Genomic DNA, 14,670 nt, shown 5'->3' with positions numbered 1-14,670 from the left:
AAAATTACGTTACGTTACGTGTTCCAAAATATTTTATTTAAAAATTTTGATCGCTTTATGTCTGACCATCACGAAAGTCGTTCTACTTAAATTCTTCAACAATCTTTAATAATCTTTAAAATAATTGAAAATGTCACGCTATAAAAAATTCAACCAAAAATAATAATCTTATTATTCGCTAATTATCTGTAGATATTATTATGTCCCTACTTCTTCCGTATCTAAAACATTAACTTTAAAAAAATAGTAATTAACCTTTTGCCTTAAGTCATGCTTGTTATTATATAAATTACGGATCAAGTTCAACCAAGATTATACTTACATCAAATTTTAATTACAACTTTAACTTTCAAACTGAAAAACTATAGATTACTGAATTGCGCATAATATTTCATTATCTTTCAAGAAATAAACGCGAAAATACCATCAAGATCTTCGTTAATGAAATATTAAGGAAAATTTATAGCGTGAATTTTTCCATTAAAAAAGCTAGGAAATTAAAAAATTCTGTGTAAAGATCACGTTAGATCAAAGATTTGATTTTGCGTCACTTACCCACAGATGATTGGCTGGTCGTTGATTGATACTCGAACGTATCAGCGCACCTGTAAAAACACATGGCACGTTAATCAAAAATCTATTACTCTAATATCGTGAGCAGCAACCTCTCGAGATAACATACAAGTCAATCTCGAGCCAATTGATCAAACAATAATAACATTTCGCAGTCATTACTATCTATCGATAGATAGTGATTGCCACAGATGCATATATCTATATGTTCAAAGCTCTGACATTAGAAAAATATTCTTTATCTTTATTTATATGCTCTATTATTCTACTATGAATATAATATAATTACAAATCTTTGATTATACAAATAAAGATTATTCATACCTTAAAGAATTTTCTCGCATTCTTTCTCTTGAAATTACAAGGAAGAAAAAAATTTCTTCTTCATCGAATATTAAACATAAACCGAGGCAAATTTTAATTTCAACTTTACTCATAAACGTCGACCCCCCAATGGATTGTTTTTGTCCCCTCTTAACACGATTACATCAAGCAGATTGAAAATAAAAAAAAAAAAGAAACTAGGAGACAATATTAAATTAGTCGAAAATTTACGAGTAAATAAACGTCATCATCGTTGGTTGGAAAAATTTAATAAAATCCATAAGTTGAAAACAAAAATGATTCCACGTTACCGAAAATACATCGAAAACGAGATAAAATAAAAGGAAAGAAAATGTTTACACGCGTGAGTTTATTTATGATTATCGAAGCCGTCGAATCAATCGATTCTAAGTAATAACGAACTATAGAATTCTCGATGAGTATTGTGTAAACAATATTCCGTAAGCTAACCGCGATTGTTTCGTGCACAAACGAAATTGGCCAAATTAAATTAGTAATTAATAATAAGCGCTCGTTCGTTAACGAACGAAACATTCCACAGGGAATAAATCCGGCATATATATATATATATATATATATATATATATGTGAATCGTTCTCGAAATTAAAGAATTTTCTTGCTACAAATTCTATCTGGAAAACATCTCAAGTAAATATTGGAAGATAACAAGATCGCCAAAGGAATTAATAATTAATCATATTGGTTGAACGAATATATCACGATCGATCGATAATTGCAATCATTCATTCTCGAGATGAAGAAAGTTGGGAAGAAAAACAAAGAATCATGATAAATTGCATTTAAAGAATTATAGGGAATCGTTGGGAATCGAAACGAAACACGGTTAGAGGCGAGGGGAAGAAAAAGAACAAGTGGTTAGAGACAAATGATGGCCAAGTTGTTTTCGCGCGAGTATAAACTTTTTTATTTTCCTGTTGACAGTTTATAAAGATAAAAGCATCGAAATGGCGAAATGGAATCAAAAGGTGGCCATTACCACGGATGATAAAATGAAAAAAGAAAAAAGAACGATATGAAAGGGGAAAAAATTAGATTAGTCGTTTCCGGTTTCACCAGGAGAGGAGAAGAAAAAGAGACGATTATCGTGAGCAATGGTCGAGAGAGTGGAAGACAAGTAAAAGATACTGAGATTTCTTTTAATAGATCTGTTATTAATATAATCGCTCTCGAATATCATCCGCTTAATAATTGAAACAGAAGATCAAGATATTAAATTAATCGATTATGGAATATTAAAGATCAAATTGCGAAATGAATAAAATGTATAAAAGTCATCTTTTTCGATCGAAATCTATTTCCAATGGTTAATAATTATTAATAATTATTTTTACCGAAATAATTATAATTTTAATACAAAGGCAAAGCCATTCGAAATCGTCATTTTTCAGCGAGAAAATACAAAAGGATTAAAAAATTATTCGCGCTTCGTTGAAGGATTATTGTGTTAAGCGATTAAAACGTACGACAGTGGTCGCCTTTTGTGCGGCACTCGATGAAATCGGTTTAAAACGATTTCACGCAATGACGTCTCCGTTTCTAAACGGTTTTTTAAATTCTTTGATTAAAAACGAACTCCGCTCGAACGACGCGTTCGTTTTTTTTAGCGCGGGTTTAAGCTCGAACAAAAGTGTACTTGTTTCCAAGTTGATCGAAACTGATGTTCGATTAATCCCCCGATGAAACTATATTCCACGTGTATAACCGTGTTAACGAAGAGAGAAACAAATACGTGAGGCGAACACGGTAATAAACTGGAAAATGTATCAGGAGAAAGGAGAGAAACGATCCTGTGTATAGTTTCTGTGAAAAAACTGAGTGAAAAAAAGGAAAAAAGGAAGAGAGCAGATCGAAAGCATGGAAAGTGAAATTTTTTTTTTTCGCGCCTTTTTATCTCCACGAATAACGTGTCTCGATATTCGTATCAAAAGTTTCCATTCACTATAGCTCGCGCCATAGATCATTACAATTCCTCTTTTATCATATTCACGCCTCGACCTGCGTTGATAGGAGTTTTATCATGACTAGATATATTCTCGGAAAATCGTCTGGTTGAATTGGAATTCACCTCTGACGCGAATAAGAATGACTTCGGATCGGAAATATTCACGAGCGCGTTCCCTCCCCCTCTTTGCTTTGATTGGAACAGGGAAATTACGTTTCGAGAGAAATTATTAAATTTTTGAAATAATTTTGAAAATTAGCAAAAGATATAATAATAAATTGGATTCTGAATTTGCTTTTGAATAAAATAAAAATTATAATTTATTCGCATTGGGGCGTCGCATTTGTTATCTCTTTGTAATCTTAACGAGTGAAATTATATTTGACGAAAAATGAAATATATGATGGATATTTGATATAACGAAATATAATGAAAAAGACAGAAGATATTAATAAATATTTGGGGGTAAAAATGATTGAATTGGTAACGTTTGCGAGTGCATCGCATTATTGTTATTCTTCATTGCATATAAAATAATGGAAAATTAATGAAAATTTTGAAATGGAAAAATTAACGAGAGAAAAAAATTATTTCTTTTAATTCTGCAGTTTTTAAAGGAATAGCGAAATAGTGGAAAAAAAATTTAAAAATGAAAAAAGAGTGGGCTTGAAATCGAAATAGAAGTGAGAAAATCGAGAGAAGGTGAACGAATAATGAAACCGCGAGACTGGTAACGCGAATTGCAATGACTAATTCGGGAACAGCAAGCAAATGGCAAACACTCACCGCACTATTGGCCAATCAGTGGCTTTATTGGATACTTTTAGATTATACGAGCGGTCTAGTCAATCCATTTGGAACACGATTCGACATATCGATGATGGTATAATTTCAATGTTACTCGATTGGTGTAATAAGCTACGAGCAATTAATTCATTTAAAAACGTAATATTATTTATTTTGAAAATATTCGATCAATTCTATAAACGATTTGATCAAAAGAATTTTAAAAATGAGAATCAAATTTTCTTTATAATTCGATTGTATCTAAATGGAAACAATTTGAAATTGAAAATACTTTTATTCGATTAATCTTTATTGAAAAATAATACCTAAAAGCTTTTCTTTTTTTTTCGAATAGATATTTGTTAGGTGCTTCATACATGCGAAAGAATCCAACTTTTTTTTAATAAATAATTTAATTCTAGTTTTGCAAGTTTTCTTTTCAAGTTTTCTTTTTTCGAGATTTATCTCCGAGTTCTTTCAGGATTTCTTTCCTATTTCTCCGCGTTTTCTTTTTTTTATTTTTATTTTTTTTTTTTTTTTTTTTTGCTTTTGGTCTTTGAAATCAGTTTTTGCGGGCTCTTCTTCAATCTTTCCATGTCCATTTTTCCTATTCGCTTCTCGATCTCTTTCCCTTTTCGTTCTCGAGGATCAGAGGAGGTTAAAGCAAAGATAAGAGAAAAAAAGATGAGATAAATGACGAAAGAGGATGGTTCTAATGGACTGATCCATCCTTCGATGAATCCGATAGACCCGTGTTTTTAAGCGTAAAAACATTCAATGGACAAAGAATCACCGCGCTAGAGGATTTACAGAGATTACGAATTCATTTTCCTCTTACGACAAACGTTCATCATTCTTGCTTAATTAATTAAGGGAATAATATTAAATTCTGCTGGAATGGCAAACTTACATCGGGCAAAATGTTTTGAGGAGAAATTCAGGAATGAAAATGCTTTCCCCCCATTATTCCACTTTCATTATTTTAATGAATTCGGTTGGCCTTATGTTGTGAACGTTTTTAGGATTTTCCGCCTTTAGTCTCCTCTCGTGGCCAGTGCGAAATTGCAAATCCCTTTGTGAAGCGAGTAAATGATGTTATCGTTAATTGAAACGGACCGGCTGCGCCCAAACCGCGCGAAATTGCAGGCCAGATACCTCGATAAAAACGAAATAAACGAATCGATCGCTTTCGAATCTTCTTCGCATCTCGAAACAAAAGCTTCCCATAAATTCAAAACATTTTTTTTTAAAACTCTATCATTCTCTCGGAATCTATCTTCTTTCTCCGAATATCGTTTCAGAGAATGATGCACTAACGAAACAACAATTTAATTACCTGTTTTACAATTTTTATAACGTAATATTCCGAATATTAAAAATAATATTCCGTAATTTAAAAATTAATTATTTCCAGTTTGAAATTTGCGTTAATTAATTCGCTCTTTACGAAATATAAAATATTCTGAAATATAAAATATAAATAAATTTTCAATTCAAACCTTCTTTCTTCTTTTTCATCCTTCGCAATTTACGAACAAGAGTGTAAAGATACGAGCACATTTGAGAGAAAAATTCTCGAGAGAGTTGCTTTCAATAACAATTTTTTAGTTAGTAAACATCGAAAGTAAAAATTACTCTCGAAAAAACACACTCCCTTGGATGCACCATCCTACTCGCGAAAAATATTCAGGGGGCGAATTTCGAAAATTTCACTCTCGAGTAAACGCATATCCCCCTCCCTAGAAAATAGCTAGAAAATATCACACAGAGGCCAGATGCACATTTCTCAAATATCGCGAGTGTAATCAGAACGAGAGAACGGTTAACAGCTGTTCTAAAAAGGAACTCGCGTCTGAAAGAGGTGTGATAAATATATTTGGCTCATCCTATACGGATTTAAAAAAAGGTGGTAAGACGCGAAAGGTGGCGTGGATAAAATGACGTGCAACGTCGCTCGAGAGAAGAAGCTGCTCTCGGCGTAACGGGAGATAACGCGGACTCGTTTCTCGCTACATAAACTCATCTTCCACGGGGACAGATCTATGGATACGCAACGAAAATTCTTTGTCCTTCGCGTTGAACGACCATGAATGGAAATCATTCGAGCGAAATAAGTACGAGAAATCGTGGTGGTGGTGGTGGTGATGAGTTAAAAATGCATTACCCTCGATCATTGAGATTTCTGGTAAAAGAGAAATATAAAATGAAGGAAATTTTTATTATATGAAAATTATTCGGAGAAAACGAGTTCGAAAAATTTGAAAATTGAAGAAGATAAAATTGTTGAAAATTATTAGAAAAATTGGGAATAATAAAAGTTCAATTTTTTAAATTAATTCAATTTGAAAATGGGATAAGTTGGAAACAAGAAAAAAATGGTTATTTTGATATAAAGTTATTGGAGAAAATTGGAAGATGAAACAAGAAATGAAATTTCAAGACAATTTAATTAGTTTGGAATTGGAAATGGAAATAGTGGAATTATTTCGGTTTTATGAAGTCTAAATTAGTTTTGTGATATATACAAAAGTATAATGATTATAATTTTAGGAGATAAAAATTGATGTAAAAAGATTTTAAAGAAAATTTCTCTCATTGATAAATAATTCGGATATTTAATTTTTAATTTCTTCTCTCTTCTTCCATCTCATGAATCATCTTTAAAATTTTGTTTACATCCACGCTAAAATTCTTCGTAAATTATCATAATTATTTCCAACAAGTAAATACGACTCTTCAATAAATTCAACATAATTCCAAATACAATTTTACACATTGATTAAATTCATTGTACGCTGCATAATAATACACCATTAACATTTTATTCTATGATTTAACGTCGTATAAATTGTCAACAATTATGAGAGAAAATTCGATATTTACAATTTGCATTTATTTTTATTAAAAGCATAAAGAAAACATTATAATCTTCTTTTATTCTTAAAAGATGTAAAAACATAGAAATATTTGATTGTGCGTGTTATATCCTTAGAAATCCATGTGAAAAAAAATACAACTTGATATATATAAATACTTAATATATTATTAAAAAAATGAATTAACTAACACTTAATCGTAGTCAAACATTCGTAAATATGACAGAAATTACTTCCATTTGTGCTATGTTAACGAACTCGTAGCACGATACGCATGTGTAACTAATCTTGAGTACACTTTCCATAGAAATATCTGATACAACACGAGAACCAGAAAGAAAAAAATAAGTGACTTTTATATCTCTCAATTTTCAAAATTAATAAAAAACAAATTAAAATTATTGAAATATATTTTTTATGAAATTTAAAAACAATATAAGCTTAAGTAAATTTAAAAATATAAATAGATGAGAGAGATGGATAATATTAATGGAATATTGATTGAGAAGAAACTCTAAGATTTACTTAATACTTCTTTCCAATTGACCAAGAAACTTTTTATCCGTTTTCAGGTCTCATTCTTCTCGACCAGTCCAGAACTTTCCAACAAACAACGATTCGAATATTTCACGCGCACTATACCGAGTGACCATTATCAAGTAAAAGCAATGGTGGAGATCGTGATGAAAATGAAATGGAGTTACGTGTCCATCATATACGAAGAGAGCAATTACGGAATAAAGGTGAGTTTATATTAAAATTCAATATATATTACCCTTCTGATATGATAAAATCAATAATTTAAAAAAAAAAAGTTCTCGTTTTATTTTAAGCTGTTCGTATGAATACAAAAAAGAATCATTTTAAACAGTTAATAGAAATAAATATTTTGCGTGCAACTCTTTTATATTTTTTTGATATTTTAACATTTTACCAAATTATCGACACGTAAATATCCATGAAATATACGAAATATCCATTGTTTCTACGTAGATGAAACGATGCACGAAATGCGTGAAGATAATTATTGGATTTATACGTAACTAACAATGGGGAAGTGTGATGGATTAACAGGGACACATCGATGGGAACGGGGGTAAATCGGTGATACGCGTGAAAAATGCGATCTCGTCCGTGTGAAATTTGAAACGGACAGTTGATCGATACGACCGCACTACGGTTTTGAAACAATGCATTTAACCGACAATGCGATCACCACTGCAACTATCCACTCCAGAAAATTCGTATTCCACCATACAGCGTACAACAGATTCCATCAGACGCATCGTAATATCCTTTCGTTTTTTTTAAATAAATGAATCCACGGTCAAAATTTCGTCATGCATACATTCTTCGCGCGAAATGAAAAGTTCGATATTGTTGTCCAATTTCCGAATTTACAATTTGCAAATTGTTTTTTTCGATTTCGCGCCAAATATACATATAATAAAGTAATAAAAGTTATTTTATTTCGTCCCTTTCTTTTCTAGAAAAAAAAGCGACAATTAATTTTAATAATTTTTTTCTAAAAACAATAATTTTTCGTAAAATTTACAATTTTTCTTTTTTACTTGTGACTTCAATTTTTGTTTTTTATTTTTCTTTTCACGTCAAAAAATGAAGAAACATTTATCTAAGAGGAAGATTTTCGACAACATTTGGACTGGTTGCATTAATCTGCATTAATTTAAAGTCCACGAATCCGTATTTCGAGCGATCACAATTCACCCAATATTTCACGACAACCCCCGAAACTACAACGTGTCTCATTTACTCGACATCTACGCAATCAAAACAACTCTCTGGAAAGCACTTTGCTTCTTTCTCTTTCGGCCACCTTGTGTTTAAAATAACAACCCGCTACGGTGCTACGCTTCCAGCTTTTCAACGAATTTATTTTCGGACTCCCCTCTTCCGGCCTCGCGTCACGTTTCCTGTCCACGACCGACTACCGCCCTACTGTCACCGCCGCTATGCTAATCGACCGTAATTAAAACCACAGCAAACGCCTGACGGATAGAGTTATTTTCGGAAATTATTTCCATCTCCCGGATCTCTAAAGATCCATGAAGAGATTTGCATAAATTTTCTGCGACATTTAAAAACTGGATAACGATTTCCAATACGCGTGCGTGTGTGTGTTTTTTTCCCCCTTAGAAAGTTGAAAAATAATTCTGATTAATAATTCCAATGCGGGACGAACGCGATTTCCAGATTGGAATTTGGAATTGGATATAAATAAATTAATAAGTTGGATCATTTTATTGAAAGTGGATCTTGTTCGATCTTGAGAAAGATTGATTAAGAATGGTTCTAAGAATTGGAATTGGATTTAAATTAATTGGTAAATCGAAGCAATTGCAATTGGTTCTTGTTGAATGTTGAAAAACGACAAATTTGTCTTCGATAACTTTTTTACGATTACATTTATCGAATGAATTTATCAATAAATGTATCATATAATGTTGCAACGAAAGTAAAAAGTATAAATACTTTTACTAATAAGAATCTTCTTTGAGATCTATCATCTATTCATTAACAGTTTCCAACATCTCGAAAAGAATAAATTTCACTCCAAACGATTTCATGTTTGTGTTATTTTTAATTTCTCCAGGAAAAAACCTGGAGATATCAAGGAGATACAAGGAGAAATATGTTATAAATTCTTTCAAGCGAACATAGGTTCCTCTCTTGATAAAATCAATATCGCTTCAAACGAAATCTAATTTTACCAGGATAATATTATCAATGCGATGATATTAATAATAAATCGATCTTTGAACGATAATCGTAATCGAAAAATGAAGGGAAAAGAGACAAATAAGAGAATAAAATTTCTCCACGCCCACGTGAAAAATGGGGAAAAAATTATACCTTAAATTGATTCGTCTCGCGAAAGAAAACAACAGATAAGAGAGGCAAGTAATGAACAATGACCGTATCGCTTGCAGGACATCTTGGACAATCCCCCCGTTTTAATAACACGATCACGAAACGAATAAGGCGCGCGTGCATAAAGCAAGTCGGTTCCACATCTCATTAGAATGTCACGACAACGAAATTAACAAGCAAGGGCAGTGTAAATTACCGGCGCATGCATCCGTGTAAATAAACGATTCGAGCGTTATGGCATCGCATTATCGATCGAAATCAATCGTTTCGTACTCGAATTTCAATATTAATGAACTCGTTGTGAGAACGAATCGAGGTTCGACATGAATTTAATCTATGCCAAAGTGATCCCAAAAAAAGTGGGGAGAGAAGAATAGGCAGAGATAAGAGACAATATTTATATTACTTATAAGCTTGATAAAATCGCGGAAAAGAAATAAACGAGAAGAAATGACCGGTTTTTAAAGAGGGATATACACGCGAGGGATTAGGATGATGGAAAAATAATAAAGCATAAAATAATATGTATAGAGATACATCAAGAAAATAAGAATTATAACTTGGAAGAAGTGTGTCTCTGCTGGAGACTGATTTATTAATTTGTCCAATTATCACGAAAATAACTACGTCGGTATTTTTTAACGAAACGAAATTTTAAGATTTTAAGAGAATTTTAAGAGACAGACTTCGTTGGAAAATTTTACGAAGAATTCTACGCTGAGCAAAATACTATGTTTGTATACGTTTTGTATATATTCTTTTTGCTCTAAAAAAAAGAGAGAGAGAGAGAGAGAGAGAAAGCTTCGTTTCGAAATATTTTGTGGAAATTTTTATTTCACAATTTTAACTTGCACGTTCGTCCAATTTCCATAGTTAGAAAACTTTCAATATACTTGATTTAATTGCTCGTCGTGCTATGCCTGTTGACATAGACACCGCAAATCGACCAATAGATCTTCCCATTCGTGTACGATCGCTATCAAAATCAAACATCTAAACTACCTACTAGCCATTATCCGTGAAACAACATGGAACGACAATGTTAAAAAACAATTACCTTGGGGAGGGAAAAAAAGAAATAAAAATAATATTCTGAAAAAAAAAAAACAATCTCTGAAAGAAAATAATAAGATTTCTCATCTTCATTCTCTTTATTCAAAAAATTTAAAACCAAAATTTACGAGCGCGATTAATTTTATATTGGAAAATAAATCAGTATTCGATCAGATTAAACTATTAGGCAACGAATTTCAATTTGAAGAAATGGCGTCGAATAAATTTCTCGTGCTCAACTACATCATTGAATATAGACGCGATTAGAATAGTAACCAAACCGGCTGAGGTTTTCATTGCACTTTGTTGAATACTTCATCCTAGACACGTTAAATCGCGTGCGCGTAGCCCATCTCACGACTTTTTCTATAGCTGGTTGAATAGAGAAAAAAGGAGAACAGAGACACACGTCTAATTAAAGTCTTCTCGAAATTCAGGACTACAGTAACAATCGTACTTGCGTGGTTCACGTTACCATCACGCCAGTTATGCGTGATTTTGCGTACACGCATATATTGAAATAAATTAATAATGATCAAATTACACTTGGCAATTATGAAATTCAAGTAGTTAATTATCGTATCGTAATTTAGATTGTTGATTAATTTGAAAAGGGAAAAGGAAAGTTATTGTTTTGGGAAAAAATTTTAAATTGGACGTGGCGAGTGTTGAGAATGTTGGAATAATTTGTTCGAAGGTTACGATAACCTTTGACCTCAAAAACTTAAGTTTGAGAACACTTAGGAATTCTCCATGTCAAAAAACTTTGACACGGAAGAAGTTTATGATGGAAGAGTTCAAGCTTAAGAAGCTCAAACGTTGATCTTAAGATTTAAATCCGGCAACATCGAAAGTTGAAAATCAAAATTCAGATTCAAGAAGCTTTTTCGAGATCTCAAGGTATTCAAATTTTAAAAATCTTAAAAATTCTATCGTCTCTCGAAAGCGAGACGAGATTAAAACGTATCCATTTTAAAAGCCCAAGGTTAGAAACCTCGATCCTTGAAGGGCCAAGGTTCAAAAGCCTTGACTTTAAACGTCGAATTAAACATTTCAAGATTAAAGGGAGTCTTATTTTTACTGTGGAAAAGAAACTTTCCAGCATAAAGCCGTGATGTCAACAATATGCCGGTCTATCTAACCCTTGATATCTTGATAGTTAATGTTACCACGTTGGAAAAGAAGATTAATGACCGTGGTATCTCGAAGGTGTTCCAATTACCATTCACGTGTCACGTAAACCATGATCTTACGTCAAGAAAAATGTAAACTCTTCGTATGGAATCCGTGGACGGAAAAGTGACAAGGTGGCGAAAGACAAAGATGATCGTTTGATCGATTGATATTAATATTCGGTGAGAGACGAGGGGTAGGTTTCTCTTATTTTAAGTAACGATCTATCTCTGCGTGCTTCCATTCTTCGCTCAAAGCTGTAATAACCAGACGTCTGCACCAGTATTAAATTGGCTTTTACGTATTATACGTCACGCGAATATACGCGGGAAAATTGAAATTTCTCTTTAGATCAAAAACGAAGGAGAGTTACGTGTCCATTATTATGCGTATTCTATCGAAAACAATGGAAGGTCCACGAATATACAACGCGATCGTGGAACGATAAGAATTGCATGTTTCCAGCTAAATCTTGACAGATCGTGATAGATTATTCCGTATTCGTGTGACGTGAATTCGACTTATTTTTAAAAATAAGATCAATCACATCTTGAAAGGTACTTTTATTCTTTCATATGTATATGTGTATATATGTGTGGGTGTGTGTGACACGTGACGACGGAAATTAAACTTGTCAGATTTGTAGTTTATATACAGAGTGTCTCAGAAATATGAAAATATTTAATTAATTGAAAATTGTCTGGAATAATTTCAATCTCTTTTGCAAAAATTTTCGTTAATGAAAAATGTTGGTTAATCATGGAGCATAGACTAATCAAGACGGTGAGTACATAACATCGGCTGTACACGAACAAGTCCAAGCAACATGTGTCAAAAAAATGTCTATTGAATGTAACAGATTGGCCAATATTTTTTGTTAACAAAGTTTCATAACGAAAGTTTTTACAAAGGAAAATGTTGAAATTAGAATTTCAATTGATCGATGCTTCCACATTTTTGGGATAATTTGTATAATTAGCTTTCACGAATAAAATTTCAGGAAAGGAAACGATGACTGTGATAAATGTTAATTTTAATCAAATTTGATAAAATTGATCGTTAAATGTAAAAAAAGGAAACCTCCTTTATTTAAATTCTTATAAATTAGATATTAAAATGTTGATAATTTGATAATGAAAATTGGAAGGATCGAAAATTTTCGTAATGAAAAATAATAAATCAATTTCAAAAATATTAAATATTTCATAATCCTTTGATCTTCGTTTTAACTTATTTTACATATGTACATCAAACTGTATCAATCAACATCAAACTTCATACTTTGCTTGTAATTTATCATAACTCACCACGTGCTCTATCATTGCAGAACAATGGACAGATGCATGACCAATGCAGCGCCATTGACCTAGATATTGATTTAAAAATGACACAAGCATGCTTTTTTCCCCCCTATTTACACATATATCCCAGTTGAAAAAATTCTTTGTTAAGAATACACAGGATGCATTCCTCTCTATGGATTCCTCTCTATGAATTCCACTTTACACACGAGATAATGGAATTCATAATTACCATGAAATTGGAGCGGAAGAAAAAAATGAAATGAAACACACTATCTTCTCCAAATTATCGTATTCGAGAACGATATATTTTTATTTGTAAAATTTTTATTTAATTCTATTACCAGAGAAATTGCAATTTGCTTCTATTCTTCCATATATCTCTTTTCTCTTTCTATTTACAAATATAATACAATGGGATTCGTAATTATTATAATAAAGAAGAAAAAATTCATTACCAAATTTTTTATAATACTGTTTTTTTTTCAACTAAAAATTACAATTTATTATTAACATCCTTTATCGTACGTACAAAATAATCCATCACTTTCACGCATAAAACAATGTAATTTATAATTAATAATTGCATTAACAAACGAAAAAAACAAAATACCAAATTTTACAAAAAATATCAAACTAATGAGAATACTATATTTTTTTCTATAAAACATAATCGAATATTATTAGCCTAAAAATACAATTTACTGTCCTTTGATCCACCCACCCATCCGTTTCTCCTTTCACTGTGCGCGTGCACTCGATATAAAACACCCCATCATTTCTATTTCTCTCACCCTATCACCCTAATATCCATGCTACCACACCTATTATGCGTGTCTCATGAAAATGAAATTGGCCTTCTTCCAAAAATTTTCGTCAAAACGTCCGATTTTCGTTCACGAACACTGTTCGCAAATACTATTCGTTGCACGTTGTTCGCGGAATATTGTCCACGGCACAGTTCACGAATCGTTGCGAACTGTTCGCGAACAAGGACAACAAGAGATCCATCCTTAAAAAAAGCCTTTTTCGAGAGGTAACAGTTTGCCACTCCAACGTGAGTGGCCTGAGAATAATTTCGATAGGTCCACGTGTTACATTAAGACGTTAGGGGAAGGAGGAATTACGTGAAAAAAGTTTGGCGAGTCACGTTTCTGCAATAACGTATCCTCATTAATCTCCGTGCAACCGATGTGCCGGTTGTTCTCTTATAGGCGAAATATCGTTGCTTCGAAAGATCGATTTAAGAAAAATCGGGTCAAATAACCAGAGTTCCAGATTGTTTTAAATTGAAATAAAAGACGAGAATTAAATTCGTTTTATGCACACGTGTCTCATCGTTTCATTTCGTTTTACAATTACATCGCATAATTGTCATATCTGATGCTGAAGTATGATAATGTACGAACTTCCCAAAACCGCATACTCGGAATAAATTTAATGTCATGGAAGATTATTTAGAAGTAAGTGGATCCCTCTTACGAGAATTTATTCAACACTTAAATATCACTCACCCGTGTTTCGCTCTAATTAATTCATTTTTTCTTACTTCCCTTTTTTCTTATTTCTCAATGTTAAAAAAATTATTATTTTTAAAATTATAATTTTTTTCTTATTTCTCGATGTTAAAATTAATGTAAATTAACATAAATTATATCAATATTAGTATTTGGCACAAATTTTAATCTATATTGTATTAAAAAAATT

At 32.0% G+C, this 14,670-nt stretch overlaps 1 protein-coding gene across 3 annotated transcripts in view; it reads left to right on the top strand.

Annotated features, from left to right (window-relative positions):
- Positions 1 to 14,670, top strand: part of LOC122716058 (metabotropic glutamate receptor 2-like) — a 138,808-nt gene that overhangs the window by 110,456 nt on the left and 13,682 nt on the right. For all 3 annotated transcript variants that reach the window (XM_043938761.1, XM_043938763.1, XM_043938764.1), the window contains exon 3: positions 7,117 to 7,287. In XM_043938761.1, coding sequence (XP_043794696.1) covers positions 7,117 to 7,287 — 171 coding nt within the window. The remainder of the gene's footprint in view (positions 1 to 7,116; positions 7,288 to 14,670) is intronic.

The sequence above is a fragment of the Apis laboriosa genome, unplaced genomic scaffold (genome assembly GCF_014066325.1).
Source record: "Apis laboriosa isolate Shangri-la unplaced genomic scaffold, ASM1406632v1 scaffold42_cov153, whole genome shotgun sequence".
In the NCBI taxonomy this organism is placed as follows: domain Eukaryota; kingdom Metazoa; phylum Arthropoda; class Insecta; order Hymenoptera; family Apidae; genus Apis; species Apis laboriosa.
The sequence above is the reverse complement of the archived record's forward strand: the minus strand, read 5'-3'. Positions and strand labels throughout refer to the sequence as shown.